The sequence below is a fragment of the Gobius niger genome, assembly GCF_951799975.1.
Source record: "Gobius niger genome assembly, chromosome: 22".
Classification (NCBI taxonomy): Eukaryota; Metazoa; Chordata; class Actinopteri; order Gobiiformes; family Gobiidae; genus Gobius; species Gobius niger.
In genome coordinates, this window is record NC_136873.1 from 5,890,455 (window position 1) to 5,915,032 (window position 24,578).

Consider the following 24,578-nt stretch of genomic DNA (forward strand, 5'->3'; position numbering starts at 1 on the left):
CATTTTTTGGTCATTTTTTCGTCCCATTTTGTCACATTTTTGTAATTTTTTTGGGGTCATTTTTTGTCACATTTTTGTCATTTTTTTGTCAATTTTTTATCAAATTTTTGTAATTTTTTGTCAACTTTTTGTCATTTTTTCGTCATTTTTTCGTCCCATTTTGTCCCATTTTTGTCATTTTTTTTGGTCATTTTTTGTCCCATTTTTGTCATTTTTTTGTCAATTTCTTATCAATTTTTTGTCATTTTTTGTCACATTTTGTCCCATTTTTGTATTTTTTTGGGGGTCATTTTTTGTCCCATTTTTGTCATTTTTCGGTCATTTTCTTATCAAATTTTTGTCATTTTTGGTCATTTTTTGTCACATTTTTGTATTTTTTTGTCCCATTTTTGTCATTTTTCGTCCCATTTTGTCCCATTTTTGTCATTTTTTTGTCCCATTTTTGTCATTTTTTGGGGGGTCATTTTTTGCCACTTTTTCATCAATTTTTCGTCACTTTTTTGTCACATTTCCATCATTGTTTTCATCTCAGTTCTGTCGCTATTTTCACACCTTTTTTCCCAGAAGCTTTTGGATTGGGGTAAAGCCAAACTGGACAAAATGTGCTCGGTTCAGGTGGGAGTTAAGGGGTTAAAGAGATTGATATATGACCTGTATATTCAAATTTATGGCCAATACTGGATCTTACACATTTATAGCATATAGTAGCATCACAGATCTGGAGTCTGCAGCCTTCAGATTAGCTGTTAGTGATGACGACACACATGCCTCTGTTCGGGTGAGTGTTGGTGCTTGTCCACAGAAAGATGGTACTAACCGTCACACTTGGTCCCGGGCTCACAGTCCCCACAGGACGGCTCCTCCCATGCACACTGCTCATCCGAGAGCAGCGTCAATCCTCGGCCCAAACAGCGCAACGCCCCCAACTGGCAGACCCCCAGAGCGCGCTTGAACACTCCCAGGTCTGCACACAGTCGCAGGGACGGCCTAAAGGTGCACAAGATCGCAAAGCATTAAAAAAAATCACTGGAACTTCAGGTGTAGGGGGTTATGTGTGGACTTACTGGCACTGAGAGGGCATCTTGCACACACAGCCTCTGCGCCCCACGCTCTCCCACGGGGCACAGAGCAGGCCAGAGGGCAGCGGGCGGGCTGTGGGGGCTGAGGGAACATCAGAGGGCAAAGGTCATTCAGCTTTCAGGGATTTGTCTGATCATTCAAATCCTGTACTCAGTTTTTTGAGAGTTTTGCAGTACACTCTTTGGCCACTAGCGTCAAATTGGGGGCGCTGTTTCACTCCTTTTACAAAGTTAAAGAGGGCTGTATTATGCAAAACCGACTTTTTCAAGCTTTCCATCATGTTATTCTGTCACTCCCTCATTAAAAACATGCCTGAAGTGTTGCCTTGGCACATTCACGTATTTTTGAGTCATCTGTAAAAACTCTGATGGCGGCCATTTTAGGGATAGCTTTGCCTGAGTCCTCCTAGGAACGCCCCCACCTCCTGGAGACGCCTCCGAGCTTTCGTCACCAGCCGAGTAACCAACCACTGCTCCTCAGCAGAACCCCCTCCCCACTGATGCCACAGACAGCGTGTGGAGGGGGCGTGTCGGAAAGAGTCAGAGGTTCTTAAAGAGACAGAGGCCTATTTCAAGACATTCACTACAGCCATTTTGAGAGAGACATTTTATACAAGGCAGTTATTCTAATTTACTGCACTTCCCTCTCTTTGCAGACTCCCTCACATTTATCAGATGTTTTTTTTTTACCCGAAAATAAACCAGGACTAAACCAGTTCTAATCAAGGTCTGAGCCATTTTCATCAAGTTGAAAAAATATGTTCTTATTGGTCATGCTAAAATACATGAAAATGCACCAAAATGCCCTATTAAAATAAAAAAGATCTCTGTGGGAGGACCCCCAGACCCCCCCTTTTAAATGAGTCCCCCCACCAGTCTGGCAGTAGCAAAGGTTCTTTTCGGCAAGGGTCACGGAGCATCATTTTTTTTTTAAAACTAGTACTGTGTTTAAGAAGTTACTTCTGCATGTTCAAATAAAAATAAAAAACTCATTCATTTATCCTTCATTGTAGAGCAAGAGAAATCCGACATACAGTGTGTTGTTAAGGTGCTGTATAATTAAATATTGATTGGTTATGGGGGGCCCTGAAAAAACTTTAGCCCCGGGGCCCATTTTACTTAAATCCGGCCCTGCCTTGATCTGATCTAACTTGTTTCATCCATATTTACTTCACTGTGGGGATCAGGCAAATGCTGTATTCGCTATGGGGTCATTTTTGTTTGGCTAAATAGGGTAAACGTACCCGGTTTGCAGCTGGTCTCCTCGGGAGCCGGGGACCACTGCAGGCTGGAGCTGCACATGCTCTGAGACACGTCCCCGTCCAACACCCGGCCCGCGGGACAGGACAGGGACACGCTCTCCCCCATCTCATACACCGCTTTCACAGGCGTGGCTTTGACGTCGGGCAGGAGCTCAGGAGCCGCACACAGAGAAGCTGAGGGGAATATTTGTATCACAATCTTACAATCTTACAATGAGCTGAGAGTGTGAGTCTGACCTTCACAGCGCCGGCTCCCTGTGCTCCACGTCTGCTGCTCAGTGCACGTGGACAGAGCGCCGCCCTGGAGGTGATATCCGTGTATGCAGGAGAACTGCACCCGGTCCCCCACCAGGTACACGTCTTTGGCGTCCTGAACATCGCACAAAAACAAGTCATCAAAAAAACGAGATTTGTGTCCATTTGCACCTAAAATATTAGGTTCATTTATTAATTAACATTTCAAACCCTCTCCCAGCGGCTGGAACATTGACGCCTTTTATTTTGTCGGGACAACAGGAAGTGTTTCGTTGCTGTTAGCGGAGCTTTGACATCAGTGTCACTGCAGGTTTCTGTTTCGTTTTTACCGCGGACCGGATTATTTGTTGTTATCTTGTGTAAAAGGCGAGTTTAGACGGAGCGTTTGTGTTTGTGATCGATCATGAGACTGACCCGAGAGAAGACGAGACGCTCGCGCTGATGGGAGGAGTTATTTTGAGGCGGGACTGACCTGCACACGGAGCAGCTGGACGTGCTTTGAAGACGCGATGGAGACTTTATTAAAACCCTGGAGGGTCAAACAACATTTGCTGCTTTCCCTGTTTCTACAAATAGTCACAGGAGGTTTGAAAAGTGGCTAAATCTGTGTCAAAGTTACGCTGGGATCAGCTCCTCCGCAGCGTCCCCCCTCGGCCCGGGTTCCCGTTTGTTACTTCCTGCACGTGAGTTTTCATCTACACCAGTATGAGACAAATTCATAACATGGGGAATATTTCTACTGCTCTAGTTTCTAATAAAAGCCCCGGCCTGTTTTAGAGACCGGCTTTAATTTGCCTCCGCCAGCTGCGAATTTGCCTCTGTTAGAGACCCGGCCACTGTTAGAGACCCGGCCTCTAATGGAATACAGGCCGGTATTAGAGAATTTACGGTATACATTTTTACCGATTTTTCCACTAATGTTTCCACAATTTCCACCAATTGTCTCATGTAAAGCGCTTTGTGACCATATGTCTGTGAAAGGCGCTATATAAATAAAGTTCTTCTTCTTCTTCTTCTTCTTCTTCTTCTTCTTCTTCTTCTTCTTCTTCTTCTTCTTCTTCTTCTTCTTCTTCTTCTTCTTCTTCTAATACAGCTTATTTGAAAACTAGAAACTAAGATATTCAAAATCCTCTCTTGAAAAGTCAAAATAACACCATGAATTTAAACCTGGCTCGATCCATTTTGTCGCCAAAAATCTGGGAAATTTTTGTCATTTTTTTTTTTTTTTTTGAACTTTATTGTGTTAACACACAAATATAACATGAACATTGTCCTGAGACTGGGCTTCATACATTATTTACAATCAGTGACAGAGTTCAAGACTAGACTTGTGACCTATATCAGAAAGTCAATAACAGGTCCCCATCTTCTCTCAAAAACTGGGGTCTTCAATTGCAATTGTGCTGTCAACCGCTCCATTAAATAAACTTGTCTTGTTTTTTGTATCCATTGCGTGACTGTAGGTGGCTCAGGTTTTAGCCAACAGATCGTTATCATTTTCCTTGCCGTCATTAAGAGGAGGTGGAGAAGAAATGCTTGGTCTTGAGAGAGATTGTCTGGAAAAATGTCAAGTAGAAATATTTGGCAGTCTAAAGGAATTTCTACTTTTAATAAATTTTCCAAAATGTCCTTAATATCCTTCCAAAAGCTTTGTACGGTGGGACAGTCCCAAAAGATGTGAGTTTGATCACCAACAAATCCACAGTTCCTCCAGCATTTGTCACTCATGATACTCTTGGCGTGGAATGACTTTAACGGAGTCCTGAAAAATCTGGTTTTCGTCTTCCAATCAAACTCCTTCCAGACCTGACTGCCCACACCCCTATGACAGCCAGAGCAAATGTCAACCCAAACATCATCATCCAAGGTAACATTCAGCTCCATTTCCCATTGCTGTTTTATGTGTTGCGTGTTATCTGACATTTCAATCAACAATTTTTTGTACATCAAGGACACTTGTTTTTTCATAACACCACCGTTTTCGATCAAATTAATAAAATGTTTCTCTATATTTGTGGGCTCTCTTCTGATCAGTTCCCAATCCTTATGTTTTGTTACATAGCTCCTTATTTGTAAATACTTATATAAATCACTTGAGGGTAACTTGAATTTTGCTCTTAATTGGGCAAAGGTTTTAATTACATTTCCGTCAAACAATTGATTCAATGTGAGGAGACCTCTCTCAGCCCATCCCCGAAAGCCGCTGCTGTCTGATAAGGAGGGAAGGAACTCTATATTTCCATTAATAGTCATCGCCCGAGACAAAACAATCCTTCCCTTCAACTGCTTTTGGACCTTATTCCAAATCTTTAATGTATCATTGACCCATAAATTTGTAATTTTAATTTTTTTCTGAGATCGATGGCTTAGAAATGGAAATTGGGAGAGAGAGACCCCCGGCATCGAATATTCTTCCATAGAGACCCACTGTGACTCCGGATCACGAATGATCCATGCCACCACAGCTTTTAATTGGGCAGCCCAATAGTACAATTTGAAATTAGGCAAATTCAAGCCCCCATTTTCTTTAGGAGACCTTAAAATTTTAAGGCGCACTCTTGGTCTTTTATTTTGCCAAATAAATTTTGATGTTAATTTATCTAGAAATTTGAAAGTGGATTGTGGTATACCAACAGGGAGGTTTTGGAATAGGAATAATAATCTAGGAAGAATATTCATTCTTATACATTCTATTCTACCCAAAAGAGAAAGCGGTAGTAAATCCCATCTGTTTAAATCAGTTTTGATTTCCTTTATCAATTTATCATAGTTTGATGAAAACAACTGCGTAGTCTTGGGGGTAAGAATTACTCCAAGATATCTGAATCCCTGCTTGGAGTGTCTGAATGAGACAAGATTATCCAACTGCAACGGCCAAGCCCCAACAATCATTAAGGCCTCGGATTTGTTTGTATTGATTTTGTATCCTGATATCAAACTATACTCCTTAAGACTGTGGAGCAAGGCTGGAACAGAGGTGATAGGATTTTCCAGAAACAATAAAATATCGTCTGCAAAAAGTGATAATTTATGCTGAACATTTGAATCGTCTCTTATTCCCTGTATGAGAGGATTGGATCTAATCAGTTCGGCTAACGGCTCTATACTCAAAGCAAACAGTGAGGGCGAAAGAACTTCACCCTGCCTAGTGCCGCGCCCCAGTGGAAAAAAATTTGAGCAATGCCCGTTAACCCTTACACGTGACCTTGGATTTTTATAAAAAGTTTGGACCCATTTTATAAACTTCTCATTGAAGCCCATATGCCTCAATGTCTGTTGTAGAAAGCCCCAGTCCACCCGATCAAACGCCTTCTCAGCATCCAAGCTGAGAAGCATTGATGGGGTGTTCCTTCTCTGTGCCAGTATTTGAAGGTTTAAAGCTCTTCGAACATTATCAGTCCCCTGTCTATGGGTGATAAAACCAGTCTGATCTGGCTTTACCAGTTTTCTTATATGTCTTTGTAATCTGTTTGCAATGATGGCAGTCAGTATCTTTAGATCAACACAGAGGAGGCTGATGGGGCGATAAGACGAGCACACAGTAGGGTCCTTACCATCTTTATGAATGACACTAATAATAGCTTCAGACCATGACTGAGGAGGATCACCCTCTGAAAGTGCATAATTATAAACTTTATCCAAAAGCGGAGTAAGCTCTTTTTCAAATATTTTATAATATTCTCCTGGGAGGCCATCCACTCCTGGAGATTTGTTATTTTTTAGTTTTAGAATACTGTTTTTAATTTCCTCTCTTGTAATTGGGCCTGTCAGTAGGTCTGCTTCCTCCTCAGTCAATTTGGTAAGACATATCGAGTTGAAAAAGTCCTCTGTTTTTCCCCCCTTATTTTGACAGCAATCTTCCTTGTACAATTCTTGGTAGTATGTGGCAAACGCCTTTGCCACATCCTTGGGTTGTGATAGCATTTCCCCAGAATTTGGACACTTGATTCTATGGACAGCTCTACTTGATTGTGCTTTTCGCAGCTGAAATGCTAGCAGTTTGCTTGCACGGTTACCAAATTCGTAATACTTTTGATTTGTGAATCGAAGCTGCCCCTCTGCTTTATAAGTCAATAAGTCATTTAATCTCTGCCTATTTTCCTTCAATATGCTAAGTGTGTCATTATTTTGTACTTTTTGGTATTCTTTCTCAAATTGTCTAATTTTCTTTTCCAATCCCAATTGTTCTGCAAGCCTCTCTTGCTTTAATCTTGATGAAATTGCAATAATGTTTCCCCTTAGGACACATTTGGCTCCCTCCCATAATACTGATGGACTCACAGTCTCATTGTCATTAAATTGAATATACTCTAATAACACTTTTCTAATTTGTTGTTGAATCACTTCGTTATTTAGAATAGATACATTTGCTCTCCAGTATCTAAATTTATTATTTGGATTCAACTTTAACGTCAAAGAGACCGGAGCATGGTCTGATATAGTAATTGCTTCAATAGTACACTGGGTCACTCTATAGCAATCTGCACCAGGCATCAAAAACATATCTAATCTTGAGTGACTACAGTGTACATGTGAAAAAAAGGTAAAGTCTTTTTCCTTGGGATGCAAGTGACGCCAAACATCTATCAAACCCAACTCATCCATCAGTGCACAAAGAGTTAGAGACTTCCTGGACCTTGGACCAAAGTCAGCAGGGAGCCTATCAACAGATGCTCTCAGAACACAGTTAAAATCTCCCCCTATAAGAATAATCCCTTCTGCTTTGTCTGCTATCAATGAAGCAATATTTTTAAAGAATTTAGGACAGTCCTCATTTGGAGCATATAAATTTACTAAAGTCATTTTAATGCCCCCTACACATCCAATCACCATCAGAAATCTCCCCTCTTTGTCACTGAAAGTTTTCTCATGGCAAAAATATACTGATTTGTTGAAAAGAATAGCAACTCCTCTTTTCCTCCCACTTTGATGTGAGGAGCTGTATTGCTGGTCTATCCACTCTCTCCTCAGCTTCTCGTGCTCCTTGTCTGACAAATGCGTTTCTTGGAGCATTGCTATGGCACAGTTAAGTTTTTTCAATTGATTCAGCACTTTTTTCCTTTTAATTGGACTACCTAAGCCTTTAACATTATAAGTAATACATATTAGATTATCCATCTGTTGTTATGTTGTACGGTATTTAGCAACAATAATCCTGTCTTGACTCAAAAATAAATCACAATAATAAGAATCTTTACCAAAAATAACAGTAGAATGGCCCAACAGAAGTCTCAGGACAAAAAAAACATTTGCAAATGAACACATAGCGAACAAATTGAACAAAGTAGGCTTCCACATACCCGACTGGGTCGAATGTAGTTCTTTTACGTAGTTCTCAAACCTGAATGACCCAGTCCCCGGTGTATCTTGGACGGAGGCTGGTGACTGGTCCTCCGCGGGGAAACACACGGCGTGTGCGGTGTCGCTGTCGCTCCCAGAGCGATTCATGTGCGACTTGGATGCGGAAAGATGGCCCTCCACCTGGTGGGTCACACGTCTCGTCCATGTTGGAAATCTTCACTCTTCTTCTCCTAACTCAAACTGGTATACCTAGATAGCTGGACTCGGCGAAGGTATAAATTAGTTCTCGGTGTTGAAAAAAGCTTTGATTTCGGCGTTGGGGAGTGTCGCTGGGCCTCCGTTGGCTCTCCTTCCCGCTGTACTCCACCCGTCCCGGCACAGCTCCGTCTCCAGTCGCTCCCTCTCGTCCACTCGGGCGTGCACCCCCAGCTTCTCAAGTACCGGCACAGCGTCTGTCAGAGTCGGGTAGGTTTTCACGCCATCCTCGATAAAAACTCTGAGCTGTGCGGGGAAAACACACTTTGCCCTGATGCTCTTCATCTTCAGCTGCTTTACAACATCACGCACCAGCGCTCTTTTCTTCTGCAGCTCGGGAGAGAAGTCGTGGTCAAAGTAGATCTGTTTTCCTTCGTACATGACTTTTTTCTGCTCCCAGGCCTGTCGTAGTATGATTTCTTTTACTGAGAAGTCCAAAAACCTAACGACAAGCGAGCGAGGGGCTGCCTCGGGGTTCTTGGGCTTGGCAGTGAGCGCTCTGTGTGCTCTTTCAATGACGATGTTAAGTTCAGGGGGAAGTCGAAGAACAGATTTAAGCAGATCATGAACAAAAAGCTTAACATCTCTTCCCTCGCTTTCTTCGGTCACTTGATAAATTCTCAGGTTATTTCGTCTTAGGCGATTTTGCATATCTTCACATCGTGCATTCAAATCCATTTCTCGGTGCAGTAGGTAGCGGAGGGCCCGTTCATGGCGCCTAGCCGTGTCTTCATTTGCGCTAATACGGTCCTCCGCCTCTGTGGTTCTCTTTTGAAGTTCAGCAAGATCCCCTTTTAATTCACCGAAGGACATCTCCAGCCGCGTTAAAGATAGCTGGGTCTGAGTGTGTCCATCCTGGTTGTCTTTCCTCATTTTCTCGAGCTCTGCTAGTATTTTAGCTTCGGAATCACGCATGCTAGCATCCGCTTGTCCACTCTGCGTTTGCATCAGAGTTAGCTGCTTCAGGTTGTCGCCTTTTTCCTTAGTTGAGTCCTGTTTAGATTGTCCTTTGCCTCTAGTCAGCGACATGTCGAATTTGTTGAAAAATCACCGAGTCTTATGTTGGTTTTGTTAGGAAATGATCAAATTTTGGACGGAGCGCGTCCCTCAAGCTGCTACCAACATGGCGTCACCGGAAGCTCTCCCCAATTTTTGTCATTTTTTATGCATAAAAGGTCTTATTTTTTATGAAAACGTAAAATTTGCAATACATTTTTTTTTCTCATATTCATTACAGTAATCTAGAGCGAAAGTGGTGTAGGTGTGTGATACTGACCCGTACAAAGCCGTTGCTCAGGGGGGGAGGGGACGGGCATGTTTTGGGAGGAGGCACCGACAGGCCCAAACACTGAGGCTCCATCAACCTGCCACACAGAAGGGAGTTTTTAATACAAAATCAACTTTTTTGAGTTTTTTAATATGGTACAAATGTTGTTCTCTTATCAAAAACATCATCAGGAGCTCCCAGTAGATATTGGACCGTGCTATAATGATTTTTATCAGATGTTTATCAGTTCACTGTCTTTTGTAAACCTCTTTCATAATGCTAAACTCTGACTAACTGTTGCTGCTTCTGCCTCTTCAAACATCTCCACTTATTTTTGATGTATGTATTTGTGTTTACGTGGTGCGGGGGCAGGTGTGTCGGGGTGAGCTGGGGGGCGGAGCTCGTCTCTGCTTCTGCTTGTAAAGTTAACTCGCTGTTTCGAAGGTGGTGAATCTAGTGATGCAATGTGGCAATGCAACAATTCCGGGCCGGTAAAAATGTAATAGCTTTGGGCAGCTTTAACCTCTTACCACCCGCCAAAACCAAATGCATTCTCTCCTCTTTGCCATTGTCGTCACTTTTTATTTCCCTTATGTGTTTTTGCCACTTTTTTATAGCACTTTTGTTACTTTTTTGCTGGATTTTTGTCGCTTTTTTGGCTGAATTTTTGTCGCTTTTTTGCTGGATTATTATCACTTTTTGTTGGATTATTGTCACTTTTTTTGTTGCTGTTTTGTCGCTTTTTTGCTGGATTATTGTCACTTTTTTTGTTGCTTTTTTGCTGTTTTTTTGCAGAATTTTTGTCTTTTTTTTGGCTGGATTTTTGTCGCTTTTTTGGCTGAATTTTTGACGCTTTTTTGCTGGATTTTTGTTGCTTTATGTTGGATTTTTGTCGCTTTTTTGCTGGATTTTTGTTGCTTTTTGTTGGATTTTTGTCACTTTTTTTGTTACTTTTTTGCCGTTTTTTTGCAGAATTTTTGTCTTTTTTTTGGCTGGATTTTTGTCACTTTTTTGCAGGATTTTTGGCCCCTTTTTTTACTGGATTTTTGTCGCTTTTTTACTGGATTTTTGTCACTTTTTTGCTGGATTTTTGTCACTTATTTGCTGGATTTTTGTTGCTTTTTTGCTGGATTTTTGTCTTTTTTTTGCTGGATTTTTGTCGCTTTTTTGCTGGATTTTTGTCATTTTTTTGCTGGATTTTTGTCGCTTTTTTGCTGGATTTTTGTCACTTTTTTGCTGGATTTTTGTCGCTTTTTTGCTGGATTTTTGTCTTTTTTTTGCTGGATTTTTGTCACTTTTTTGCTGGATTTTTGTCATTTTTTTGCTGGATTTTTGTCACTTTTTTGCTGGATTTTTGTCATTTTTTTGCTGGATTTTTGTCACTTTTTTGCTGGATTTTTGTCACTTTTTTGCTGGATTTTTGTCATTTTTTGCTGGATTTTTGTCACTTTTTTGCTGGATTTTTGTCATTTTTTGCTGGATTTTTGTCTTTTTTTTGCTGGATTTTTGTCACTTTTTTGCTGGATTTTTGTCATTTTTTTGCTGGATTTTTGTCACTTTTTTTGCTGGATTTTTGTCATTTTTTTGCTGGATTTTTGTCACTTTTTTGCTGGATTTTTTTTCACTTTTTTGCTGGATTTTTGTCATTTTTTGCTGGATTTTTGTCACTTTTTTGCTGGATTTTTGTCACTTTTTTGCTGGATTTTTTTTCACTTTTTTGCTGGATTTTTGTCATTTTTTGCTGGATTTTTGTCACTTTTTTGCTGGATTTTTGTCATTTTTTGCTGGATTTTTGTCACTTTTTTGCTGGATTTTTTTTAACTTTTTTGCTGGATTTTTGTCACTTTTTTGCTGTATTTTTGTCACTTTTTTGCTGTATTTTTGTCACTTTTTTGCTGGATTTTTGTCACTTTTTTGCTGGATTTTTGTCTTTTTTTTTGCTGGATTTTTGTCACTTTTGTCAATTTACATCCTTATTTGTTTCGCTATTTTGAAGAAGCTTTTAGAACAGGTGAAAACATGTTCAGGTGGGAGTTAAGAGGTTAAATAAACACAGTGAACTCCTTAAAATCAAACTTAAACTAGAAGTTCTGCGAGGGCTGAAGCCTTAGCCACATAATTACATATTTCGACTAATTTGATCAGCCCCAAACCCATGCTTCCCTCTCTGAGTGAGAGGGGGCAGACTGACCTGAGGTAGTGCAGGTCTGGCTCCTCACACGGCTGCCGCTCCAGGCCGAGCCCGCTACACTGGGCCCCCCCTTGGCTGGGAGCGGGGTTATTGCAGCTACGGGAGCGAGTCTTGTGACCCCCAGAACAGGGTCTCCATGGCGACCAGCAGCTCCAACCTCCATTCACCAGTCCTGGGACAGAGGACAGAAGACATGAGGCGAGATACGTGTCCTGATGGAAAACATTAGCCCTGGTTTCGTCCTGGTTTAGTCCTGCTTTCATCCCCGTGTCCCGTCCCGTCTCACCAGGCTGTTCTCCGATGACGGCCCCCTTCTCGCAGGCAGCCCCGGACGTCCCGGGCCGGCACACGCAGGTGCACTGCGCCCCCGAGAGCAGGGGGGCGCCGTTGTTCTGACAGGGTCTGCATTGACAGGGGTCCTGCTCTGAGAGGTACTGCTCCGTGGCCCGCCGCAAATACCACTTCTTCAAACCGGAGCACGGCACCTCCTTCACCAGATCGTACAGGGGGCGCAGCTGCACACCAGAGGGTAAAGAAGACGTTAAAGGGGGGGTATTATGCAAAATTGACTTTTTCAAGCTTTACATCATGTCATTATGTCACTCCCTCATTAAAAACATGCCTGAAGTGTTGCCTTGGCACATTCACGTATTTTTGAGTAATCTGTAAAAACTCTGATGGCGGCCATTTTAGGGATAGGTTTGCCTGAGTCCTCCTAGGAACGCCCCCACCTCCTGGAGACGCCTCCGAGCTTTCGTCACCAGCCGAGTAACCAACCACTGCTCCTCAGCAGAACCCCCTCCCCACTGATGCCACAGACAGCGTGTGGAGGGGGCGTGTCTAAAGGCTCAGAGGTTCTTAACCTCTTAACTCCCGCCTGAACCTCACGTCATCAGATTTTTTTTTCCATCATTTTTTTGTTGGGTATTCAACTCATTTTTGTAACTTTATTGTCATTTTTTTGTCAATTTTTTATCACATTTTTACCTTTTTTTGTCATTTTTTTGTCAAATTTTTGTATTTTTTTGTCAAATTTTTATCACATTTTTGTCATTTTTTTGTCAATTTTTGGTCAATTTTTTGTCTTTTTTTGTCAAATTTGTATCAAATTTTTGTCATTTTTTTGTCATTTTTTGTATTTTTTTTGTCAAATTTTTATCAATTTTTTTTGTCAAAGTTTGTGAAATTTTTGTCATTTTTTGTCAAATTTTTATCAATTTTTTTTCATTTTTTGTCACATTTTGTCACATTTTTGTCATTTTTTTGTCCATTTTTGTCATTTTTTGTCATTTTTTGTATTTTTTAGTCAAATTTTTATCATTTTTTTTTGTCAAAGTCTGTGAATTTTTTGTCATTTTTTGTCAAATTTTTATCATTTTTTTGTAATGTTTTGTCACATTTTGTCACATTTTTGTCATTTTTTTGTAATTTTTTGTCAAATTTTTATCACATTTTTTTGTCAAAGTTTGTCAAATTTTTGTCATTTTTTGGGGTAAAGCCAAACTGGAGAAAATGTGTTCGGTTCAGGTGGGAGTTAAGGGTTTAAAGGGGCTAGATGCAAGTTCGCTATTTTATACTCAATACTGCCGCCTCAGGTTATATGTGTAACTGCACCTTCCATATTAAGCTTGTGCATGACGGCAATTCAGACCCGATTTTTTGAGTGACAGTGCAGGATTTTAGAGGCAGTTGTGGTGAACAGGTCTGGGCTCATTCTACACATTAGGACATTGCTGGAACTAGAGATGGAGGAAAATACAGAATTTTAACTCTGTATAGTCCTTGTCTGTCTACAATTTGGAAGGTCAAAATTCCACTGATTTTTTGGGTCTAAACATGAGGGTCTGGGGAAATGAAGACACCTGGTCACCCGATAAAGATGAACTTGTGGAGGGCTGTACCTTGGGCTCGATGATGTCAGGGAAGTCCTGCACGGACGCGGCCCAGTTGTCGTAATGTTCTCCGTTCCGCTCGGGGTTCTCCAGGTCCAGGACTGACAAGGCCGCGATCAGAGACACGTCCCCCCCAGCTATGTTCACCTTGATGGGCATGCTGCTGCGCTCGAACCCTGCAACACATCCGCAAGCACAAACCTGCTCAAGAACCTCGAATAATGTGACTGAATGGTTGGATTAGTCTTGTCTTTCAAACGCAGTCTTCAAATACATGGCCAAATGTACTTTTTTACTGAAGAAAGAAAAGGTAGTGGAGTAGAAGGCATTATGTTTATCTTTCAAATGGAGTGGAGTAAAAGTTTTCAACAAAAATGCTCCAAAGTATACATGCAATGACATCTACTTCGGCCATTTTGAATACCGAAGTAGAATTATGCAGTACTACAACGTATAACTATATCTCTTTTGAAAATTAAAGACAAATTAAAGGCATTTTTATGTACTTGTAATCATTGCTCAAGAAGATAACAATTAAAAAGACTAAATTAACACATCACAAAACCTTTCTCTATGATTTTTACAGTTTGTCATGTCAACAGTCTGAGTCAGTGTCATGCTCAAGATGTTAGCATGCTACCGGTTAGCAACTGTCATCAATCAGCTGCCGATGGTTTCAACACATAAACACATGTGTGGCTCAGATCTATGAACACTGAGGAAATACTACAGTAACAGCTCTGACCTCTGACCTCTGTCACATGTTGTATCCAAGGCTACAAGTTTGGAGTGTGGTTCAGGGCTTTCTCTTGGAGAGGTCAGAGCTGAGCCGTTGAAGCTAAATGCTCTATTAACATATTGCTCCAAAACACATTATTTATTACTTACAAGCCATAAAAAGTATTAAATAAAATAGAACTTCTCTTAAAATCACAAAAAAAAAAAAAATAGCTAAATGCTAACCAGTAGCATGCTGACGCCTTGAGCATGCTACTGGTTAAACACTGATAAATGTGCATCTCTGGGGTCGTTTTTTAACTGTTACCTTCTTGAGCAATGATTACGAGTACAATCAGTTGTCTATTTTTTATATCCTGAGTATAGATATTGTTACATGTTTTAGTTGAGCATAATTCTACTTTGGTATTCAAAATGGCCACCATAACAACAAAAGTCACATGACTGAAAGGCACGTATAATACAGATCCTCAAAAACTCTACTTCAGTAAAGTACTACTCTGCAAAAAGCATTTAACTAGATCAGAATAAACATCTCAATTTGAGCATAATAATCCAAATTTTAGTTGTTTTGACTAGTTAAGTGAGATGTTTCTGACTCGTTTCGATGCATTTCGTCCTTATTTCAGGTCATTTTCTTTGCCAATGGGGTAAGAAAATTGGTCTTATCTCATTGGCAATTTTACTTTCTTGTTTCAAGCGAGATTTACCCTAGAACTGGTCTGAAATGTCCTCAAACAAGCAAAGCAAACTTGGTCCGATCAGGAAAAGTGTCTAAATGAGTGAAAACCGCTCAAAACAAGATACATTTCCTCAATTCAAGTCATTTAAGCCAATGCTTGATATTTACTTTTTGTAGTGTATTCATTTACTTCTTTGTTTGTTTCTGATTATAAATGGAATTGACTGTAAATGGAAGTTTAACACCATTATTATATGTATCCAGGTCAGGGCACTAACCTGGTGCTGTGGGCCTACATCTTGGTCTCTTGTAATCTTAATTCAAGATTAACGTATGAAAGAAATCGTGATTGAACATGAGAGGCAAAGTGTCCACTCACCGTCATTGGATGCCAGAGCCTGCGTTAGCCGTTTGCACGTCACCGTCACCTTCTTCCTGAACAGACGCCGCTTCACTTTTCTCCAACACCTCTGGTACTCGATGTCTGTGGTACCTGCAAAACAAAACTTTCCTCAGTTCTCCAGTAAAAAAAAAAGTCTTTTTTTTGTCATTTTTTGTAAATTTTTGGTATTTTTTTTCAAATTTTTATCACATTTTTTTCACATTTTTGTCATTTTTTGTCAATTTTTTGTCAATTTTTTGTCAATTTTTTGTCCATTTTTTGTCAATTTTTTGTCCATTTTTTGTCCATTTTTTTGTCAATTTTTTATCAATTTTTTGTCATTTTTTTGTATTTTTTTGTCAATTTTTTATCACATTTTTTTGTCACATTTTGTCACATTTTTGTCATTTTTTTTGTCAAATTTGTGTATTTTTTTTGTCAAATTTTTATCACATTTTTTATCACATTTTTTGTCACATTTTTGCCATTTTTTTTTGTCAATTTTTTATCCAATTTTTGTCATTTTTTTGTATTTTTTTGTCAATTTTTTGTATTTTTTTTTGTCAATTTTTTATCACTTTTTTTTTTGTCACATTTTGTCACATTCTTGCCATTTTTTGTCAATTTTTTGTATTTTTTTGTCAATTTTTAATCATTTTTTTGTCACATTTTGTCACATTTTTGTCATTTTTTTGTCAAATGTTTGTATTTTTTTTGTCAAATTTTTATCACATTTTTTTGTCACATTTTTATCACATTTTTTTGTCACATTTTGTCACATTTTTGCCATTTTTTTTTCAATTTTTTGTATTTTTTTTTGTCAAATTTTTATCAATTTTTTGTCATTTTTTTGTATTTTTTGTCAAATTTGCAGAGCACCAAGTAAGTGCGCGTGGCTCTTACTCGTGGACTCCATGGCGTGCTTGGTGAGCTGCAGTAACGCGCTGTACTCTCCGCCCAAAGCCCCCCCGGACAGGTAGTGCGTCCCGTAGGTGTGCAGGAGCTGGCGGTAGGACGCGTAGTCGTAGGTGAGAGGGAGGGCGGCCAGAGCGCGCCAAAAGCTCTCCGACAGCCTGAGGTATGCGGGGGCGGAGTTCTGAAACTGTCCCAGCAGCACACGGTTCTTCAGGATGATGAGTCTGTGCGCCTGTCGACACAACGGGACAGTTAGACCTGGACATGTACAAGTTAAGTCTGGGTTCAGAAGTGCTAATACTAATGCTAATGCTAATGGCAGCATGCTATGATTGAAGCACCGAAAGTAATACAATAAAATAGGCCACTGCCGGAGCGTAGGCTATTTATGTTTTTACAGGATTATAGACCAGACATTTGGAAAAATATCAGTTGAAAATATCAGCCTAGTATATCGGCATTGGCCAATATAAATCCTCAAAAATCAGCATCGGTCTTAGAAAAACTCATATCGGTCGAGCTTTAGTGCCAGTACTTCAAGTTCTATTCAGTTCCTATGAGATTAGCTTAGACTCGTTCAAATAATCTTTATGTGGTCAATGTTTAGAAGGGTTGGCAAATTTGTCTTGAATTGAAAGCTAACATGTAATGAATAATAAAAAATAAATGATAAATAAAATGAATAGTATTAATAGTATTTTTTTAAAAATATAAATTAGTTCCTAGATGGAATATCGGGGAACTCATGTACCGGGGAACTCATGTACCGGGGAACTCATGTACCGGGGAACACAGGTACTGGGGACACAGGTACCGGGGAACTCATGTACCGGGGACTCAGGTACCGGGGAACTCTGGTACTGGGGAACTCAGGTACAGGGAACACAGCTACCAGGAATCTCAGGTGCCAGGGAACACAGGTACCGGGGAACACAGGTATCGGGGAACACAGGCACCGGGGAACATAGGTACCAGGGAACTCATGTACCTGGGAACACAGGTCCTGGGGAACATAGGTACCAGGGAACACAGGTACCAGGGAGCTCATGTACCGGGACACTTAAGTACCAGGGAACTCAGGTACCAAGGGAACTCATGTACCGGGGAACACAGGTACCGGGGGAACACAGGTACCGGGGAACATAGGTACCAGGGAACACAGGTACCAGGGAGCTCATGTACCGGGACACTCAGGTACCAGGGAACATAGATACCAGGGAACACAGGTACCGGGAACTCAGGTACCGGGGAACACAGGTACCGGGGGAACACAGGTACCGGGGGAACACAGGTACCGGGGAACATAGGTACCAGGGGAACTCATGTACCGGGGAACACAGGTACCGGGGGAACACAGGTACCGGGGAACATAGGTACCAGGGAACACAGGTACCAGGGAGCTCATGTACCGGGACACTCAGGTACCAGGGAACATAGATACCAGGGAACACAGGTACCGGGAACTCAGGTACCGGGAAACTCAGGTACCGGGACACTTAGGTACCAGGGAACTCAGGCACCGGGACACTTAGGTACCAGGGAACTCATGTACCTGGACACTTAGGTACCAGGGAACTTAGGTACCAGGGGAACTCAGGTACCAGGGGAACTCATGTACCAGGGAACTCAGGTACCGGGACACTTAGGTACCGGGGAAACTCAGGTACAGGGGAACTCATGTACCTGGACACTTGGGTACCAGGGAACTCATGTACCAGGGAACTCAGGTATCGGGGAACACAGGTACCAGGGAACTCAGGTACCGGGACACTTAGGTACCAGGGAACTCAGGTACAGAGGAACACAGTTATCAGGGAACTCATGTACCGGGAAACTCAGGTACCGGGAAACTCAGGTACCGGGACACTTAGGTACCGGGAACTCAGGCACTGGGGAACACAGGTACCGGGGAACTCATGTACCGGGACACTTAGGTACCGGGAACTCAGGCACTGGGGAACACAGGTACCGGGGAACTCAGGTACCGGGGAACACAGGTATCGGGGAACACAGGCACCGGGCAAAACAGGTACCGGGGAACACGGGTATCAGGGAACTCAGGTACCAGGGGACTCAGGTACCAGGGAACACAGGCACCGGGGAACATAGGGCTAGCCCCGTTCTTAACAAGTCTGTTTCCACCAGGTCTAAACACAGTCCTAGCCCGCGCCCTTTGACCGGCACCTTGTTTTCAGACAGCTCCTGGTGGAAGGTGCGCTTGTAGTTGGTGAACAGAGCCTTGGTCTGAACGTGCTGCATGTAGGACCAGGACGACTCGAAAGACTCGTCACTCTCGTCGTTGTTCACCGTCACCTGCACGAGAGCATTTATCCACAAATCAACACACGACACGAGCAAAAGGCAAAAATCATGAACACGGGGACTAGGGAAGCACATTCTGTTCAATTTCCTTCATCCAACAATTGGTTGAGTAACTGTTTCATGAAATTTAACATTACGTTTTATATATATTATTTATATTACATTCTGGAAGAGCACAGAAGGGCCACTGGCTCTAGGGCCACCGGTCCCGCCTCAACCGAGCTTTACCCAAATCTAAAAGCTACAAAGAAAAGCATCAAAATAGCGAGAAAAAGAGGATGAAAACAAAACAAAAATGTGCTGGAAAAGCAACAAAAAAGTGACAAAAAAAACTGCAAAAACGTGAGGTAAAACACAACAAAAAATGATAGAAAAAAATATGAAAAAAAACCAACAAAAATATGACAAAAATGTGGCGACGTGACAAAAAGTTACCATCACTTTTGTAGGTCTTAGCTTTCAAATGGTAAATGGTTCTCTCCAGTCGAGAAGCTTTTAGATTTGGGTAAAGCCCAGTTTAAAAAAAACCTGAATCTAAAAGGAATTCCGTGGAGTATGGTGCACCACAAGGTTCAATTTTGGGACCAATATTATTTATTATTTATATTAATGATTTTGCTTCTGTTTCTACGACCACCTTTCCAGTTATTTTGCTGATGATACCAATAGATACAGACGGCATCTCGGGAATCGCCCATATATGGTCATTTTTGAAAACAGTTAAGGGGGAAAACAATTTTGAAAAAATGTATGTTTTCTCTAATTATTCAAAAACTACTGTAACAAACACTGAAATATGAACATAGTTTCTACTAAATAATGATACAAAGACATGGAGCCCATAAATACATGAATAACGGAGAATGCTAACTTGATGCTACATGTTAGCATCGGGCTAATGCTAACGGTTAGCTAGCGCTTGCTACAACTGCCGTTTTTTCACTTCTACTGAACAATCTGCTGTGAGAAAATATCCATATGGGCCCGATTTACATTTGACTTTATTTATATGTGATTAATAAGTTGATATTCCACCAGAAAATGGCAAAAAAGAGTCTCTAAAGATTCTATTTTTCCCCTCGGCGAAGCCACGCCCCCTGCTATGACGAGATGCCGTCTGTATCCATCCATCCATGTGGTGCATGTCTCACCTGCAGGTCGTAGCTGAGGACGTTGTTAGGAAGTCTGTAGAAGCCGCCGCTCTCCGCATTGTACACCTTCCTGCACTGGCCTCCAAAGCTCCGCGTGTTCAGGACCGAGGCTTTCAGTTCTCCGGTCAGGGCGTTGTACCTGGAAAACAACATGTGACAGGGTGAGCGTTTTGGAAGGCGTGTTCTTCCCCCTGACTACAACGTAACAGAGACTAAAACATGGCGGGTTTGTGTTGACGAGATGAAAGAAATGAAAGACATGGCGCGGATGTCGTACGTCAGGGGTCAGTATAGAACCTTTGGCCCTCAAGATGATTTTGAGAAATGTTATTACCGTAAATTCTCTAATACTGGCCTGTATTCCATTAGCGGCCGGGTCTCTGACAGAGGCCGGGTTCGCGGCTGGCGGAGGTAAATTAAAGCCGGTCTCTAAAACAGGCCGGGGCTTTTATTAGAAACTATAGCAGTAGAAATATTCCCCATGTTAGGAATTTGTCTCATACTGGTGTAAATGAAAACTCACGTGCAGGAAGTAAACAAACGGGAACCCGGGCCGAGGGGGACGCTGCGGAGGAGCTGATCCGAGCGTAACTTTGACACAGATTTAGACACTTTTCAAACCTCCTGTGTCTATATTTGGAAACAGGGCAAACAACAAATGTCGTGTGACCCTCCAGGGTTTTAATAAAGTCTCCATCGCGTCTTCAAAGCACGTCCAGCTGCTCCGTGTGCAGGTCAGTCCCACGCCTCAAAATAACTCCTCCCATCAGCGCGAGCGTCTCGTCTTCTCTCGGGTCAGTCTCATGATCGATCACAAACACAAACGCTCCGTCTAAACTCGCCTTTTACACAAGATAACAACAAATAATCCGGTCCGCGGTAAAAACGAAACAGAAACCTGCAGTGACATTGATGTCAAAGCTCCGCTAACAGCAACGAAACACTTCCTGTTGTCCCGACAAAATAAAAGGCGTCAATGTTCCAGCCGCTGGGAGAGGGTTTGAAATGTTAATTAATAAATGAACCTAATATTTTAGGTGCAAATGGACACAAATCTCGTTTTTCTTCGTTTTCCTGGTCGTCCGTTTTGCTCAAATACAAATAAAGGCCTGTCTCTAATTGTGGCCTGGTTCCAATAAAGGCCTGGTCCTAGATGCCCTTGAGTAAATAAAGGCCCCGGCCTATATTAGAGCATTTACGGTATATCTATGTAGGTAAGTGTTGTGGATGTTGCCGACTGACCCTCGCCCGGTGAGCTCTGAGTTGGGGGGTGTCCTCTGGGTGTCACAGGAGTAACGGGTGTCCTCGCAGCCCCTCTCGTCCAGCCCGTCGTCGCAGTCCTCGTCTCCGTTACACACGAGGGAGTGGCTGATGCACAGGCCTGGACATCAGTAAGATTTTGTTCAAATAATTAGACTCACTCAATGTTGCTCAGCATGTATGAGTGGTGGTGTTACCTGAGGAGCAGCGGAAGCGCCCTCCACAGCCGTCCTGTAGGGGGCAGAGTTTGGGAGAGGAGCAGGGCAGGGTCTCTGAAGAGCCGCCGGAGCAGAGAGTGCCTCCGAACTGAGCAAACGCCGAGATCTGACGAGTGCGCACCTGCACAAAGCACAACAGGTATGTTTAAGAATGATGAAGACGGCTCGAGATCCACATGTTCATTACAGATGATGAAAGAGGGAGTAGAAACAGTCTAGACCAGGCCTGTGTCACAAGTTTCTCAAAGTACTGTAGAACGAGGGGCCGATTTTCTTTATTGTCATTGTATTTCTCATATTTTTACAGAACTTAACCCCCTGCCTTATTAACCCCTTAACTCCCACCTGAACCGAGCACATTTTCTCCAGTTTGGCTTTACCCCAGTCCATAAGGTTCTGGAAAAAAGGGGTGAAAAGAGCAACAAAACTGAGACGAAAACAATGATGGAAATGTGACAAAAAAGCGAGAAAACATTGACAAAAAAGTGATGAAAAATTGATGAAAAAGTGGTAAAAATGTCACAAGAAATTGACGAAATGTGATAAAAATGTGACAAAAAAATGATAAACATTTGATAAAAAATTGACGAAAAATTGACAAAAATGTGACAAAAAATGACTAAAAAAATGACAAAAATTTGATAAAAAATTGACGAAAAAATGACAAAAATGGGACAAAAAATTAAAAAAATTTTTTTAAAAATGACAAAAAAATTTAAAAAAAATGACAAAAAATGTGACAAAAATTTGATAAAAAATTGACAAAAAAAAATAAAAAGTGACTAAAAAATGATAAAAAATTGATAAAAAATTGACAAAAAAATGACAAAAATGTGACAAAAAAAAAATGGCAAAAATGTGACAAAAATGTGATTAAAAAAAATGGCCGAAAAAATGACAAAAAAGTTACAAAGATGAGTTGAATACCCAACAAAAAAATTATGGAAAAAAAAATCTGATGATGTGAGGAAAAAGATCCTCTTGGTTCAGGCGGGAGTCAAGAGGTTAAAAAAAGAATCAAAAGAATAAAAAAAAAAGTCATTTTTTACTCACTCCACACTGTTCGTGCAAGCTTAATTTACCACGTGGCTATAATGTGTTGTTTATATCCTGATCTCGTATGTCAGTGCCCACGTGTGGAATTCTTTATTTATTTAAGTTGCCCCCTAGTGGCTGGATGAGTATACTGGTTATTTAGTTTAAAAAATCATAACTCCGCACAGGAATGGGCTGGAGACTTGTGGAAATATGTGTCTTCTTGTTTTCAGTTTTCTAAATATAATATGTTCTTAGCTTAAAGTGTGAGAGCAACTGTATGGTTTACAAAGTTCTAAAATTAGGTATGTGACCTGTTGCTGCCCTGGGTTGACCATGGGCTGACGTGAGGAACAAAGGAACTCAGGAGGTTGCTAATCAGGCAATTGTAGTCGTAAATTTATATAGTGTGTTCATCTGTTATCTTTTTGGTAAAAGAATGCTTTGATGTAGACCTTATAGATCAGCTCCTTGGTATAAAAGCTGGCTGCTTTGTTAAACCGGCAGACTCTCTGCGACTGTCATCATGCTGTCATCTTGTGCTAATAAAGGCTCTAAGAACTACTTTGCTTTTAGCATTTTTCTTAGCATTTTTGTTAGCCACAACATCCACAGACTTACTTTTTCCCCACCACACTCAGCGGCTGCCTGGCCTGCCAAACTACATGCTTTATCATAGATATTTCAAAGACAGATAGTCTGGGAACGAGCATGATCTCAACGATTTCCCGGTGGGCGTGATTAACAGACGGCATCAACCAATCAGAGCAACACAAGCGGCAGGAAGCCTTTCCAAAAACGTCCTTATTTACGAGGAACGCTTTCAACGCTGTTTCTTGCTCATCGCCATCTCTATTGTTTTGGTTTCTATTGTTTTGCTTCCGCCTCTCGGGGGAATGAAGTCCCGCCTCTCGGTGCGTGATTGGACCGATGTGGGTAAAAGCGTGAAATGATCGGCTGCGAGGAGCCGCCCAAACTCAGTGGAGGGGAAGTAAAGGTAGCGGGCAAAGGCACGCACATCCACAGTTCTAAACAAGTGTGCAGGATCGAGAAATGAAAAATGTCACAAAAAACAATAAAAGATCCGCACAACTTAGTCGCTCCCAAGCTTATTTAATGCTCACAAAACTTGGTGGGAGCGACTAAGTTGTGCGGATCTTTTATTGTTTTTGGGGGAGTAAAGGTAACCACTTATTATTTATTAATGATATCTTTGAGGCTTCCAAGGACATTAATTTTTTGTTGTTTGCTGATGACACAACTGTGTTCAAGTCTGGAACAGATTTAAATGAATTAATGGCCAATATAGAAAGGGAAATGACAGTATTAAAGACATGGTTTGATTATAATAAATTGTTCTTAAACTGGGATAAGACAAATTATATGGTGTTTGGAAATAAGAAAAATGCATGTACAAAACTAGTTATTGAAGATGTAAATATTGAATGTGTCTCAGAAATCAAATTTTTGGGGGTTATCCTAGACAGCAAACTTAGCTGGAAGCCTCATATCGACCACATCAAAGGTAAAGTTAGTAAAAATATTGGTATCCTATATAAGGTTAAACACACATTGGATGAGGCTTCATTACAGCTTTTTCAGCCTTAATAGTTCCTTACATAACATACTGTATTGAAGTGTGGGGAAATGCAGGCACCGGTTATACAGAAAGGTTGTTCTTACTTCAGAAGAAAGCGATAAGAATTGTGACTCTCAAAGGTCCACGAGATCACACAAACAAACTGTTTATAAAACTGCAGACATTGAAATTTAATGAATTGGTCAAATTTAAAATACTACAAATTATGTGGAGAGTGAATAATAAGTTGGTGCCAATACATATTCAAAACAAATTTGTGTTAATTACAGATAGTAACAACAGAAGAAAGGGCAATTTCTGGGTTCCATCTTCACACACTTCACAAAAACAAAAGGGGTTTCTTGTAAAAGGGATCAGTTTATGGAATTCTTTGGACATTGTTCAAAAATCATGTAACGCGATCACTCAATTCAATAAAATGTATTAAAAAAAAAGTACTTGGAAAATACGAAGGCAACGAAACATAAGAACCAATGTTGAATTTGAAACAGTCATTGATTTAGATGTAAAGTATTATTTGTACCTTGATATAGGCTAACACACATCAAAAACCGGTGAGCCATCTGTTCAGAGCCAGCTCAGATTTTGGAGGAAAAAAAAATAAAAATAAAAAAAAGGGGCATGAAATTTATAAGACAATGTCTTCCTCATGCTCCTATTCAGCATTGAATATTTTGCTTTTGCTGTTGTTGTTATTATTGTGTCTGTAATAACGCCATGGCTGAATAAAAAACTTGAACTGAACTGAACTGAACTTATATAAAGTCAAATAC

General features: G+C 41.0%; 1 protein-coding gene across 1 annotated transcript in view; it reads right to left on the reverse strand.

The window, feature by feature from the left end:
* c7b (complement component 7b) overlaps positions 1-24,578 on the reverse strand; it is a gene marked incomplete at its 5' end in the record, with an annotated part of 29,077 nt that overhangs the window by 1,014 nt on the left and 3,485 nt on the right. Inside the window, 14 exons of the mRNA XM_079581175.1 lie at positions 818-987; positions 1,065-1,161; positions 2,324-2,515; positions 2,579-2,711; positions 9,429-9,516; positions 11,611-11,782; positions 11,897-12,125; positions 13,512-13,678; positions 15,302-15,415; positions 16,208-16,451; positions 18,404-18,532; positions 19,693-19,831; positions 20,935-21,073; positions 21,150-21,291. Of these exons, the coding sequence (XP_079437301.1) occupies positions 818-987; positions 1,065-1,161; positions 2,324-2,515; positions 2,579-2,711; positions 9,429-9,516; positions 11,611-11,782; positions 11,897-12,125; positions 13,512-13,678; positions 15,302-15,415; positions 16,208-16,451; positions 18,404-18,532; positions 19,693-19,831; positions 20,935-21,073; positions 21,150-21,291 (2,155 nt within the window). The remainder of the gene's footprint in view (positions 1-817; positions 988-1,064; positions 1,162-2,323; positions 2,516-2,578; positions 2,712-9,428; positions 9,517-11,610; positions 11,783-11,896; positions 12,126-13,511; positions 13,679-15,301; positions 15,416-16,207; positions 16,452-18,403; positions 18,533-19,692; positions 19,832-20,934; positions 21,074-21,149; positions 21,292-24,578) is intronic.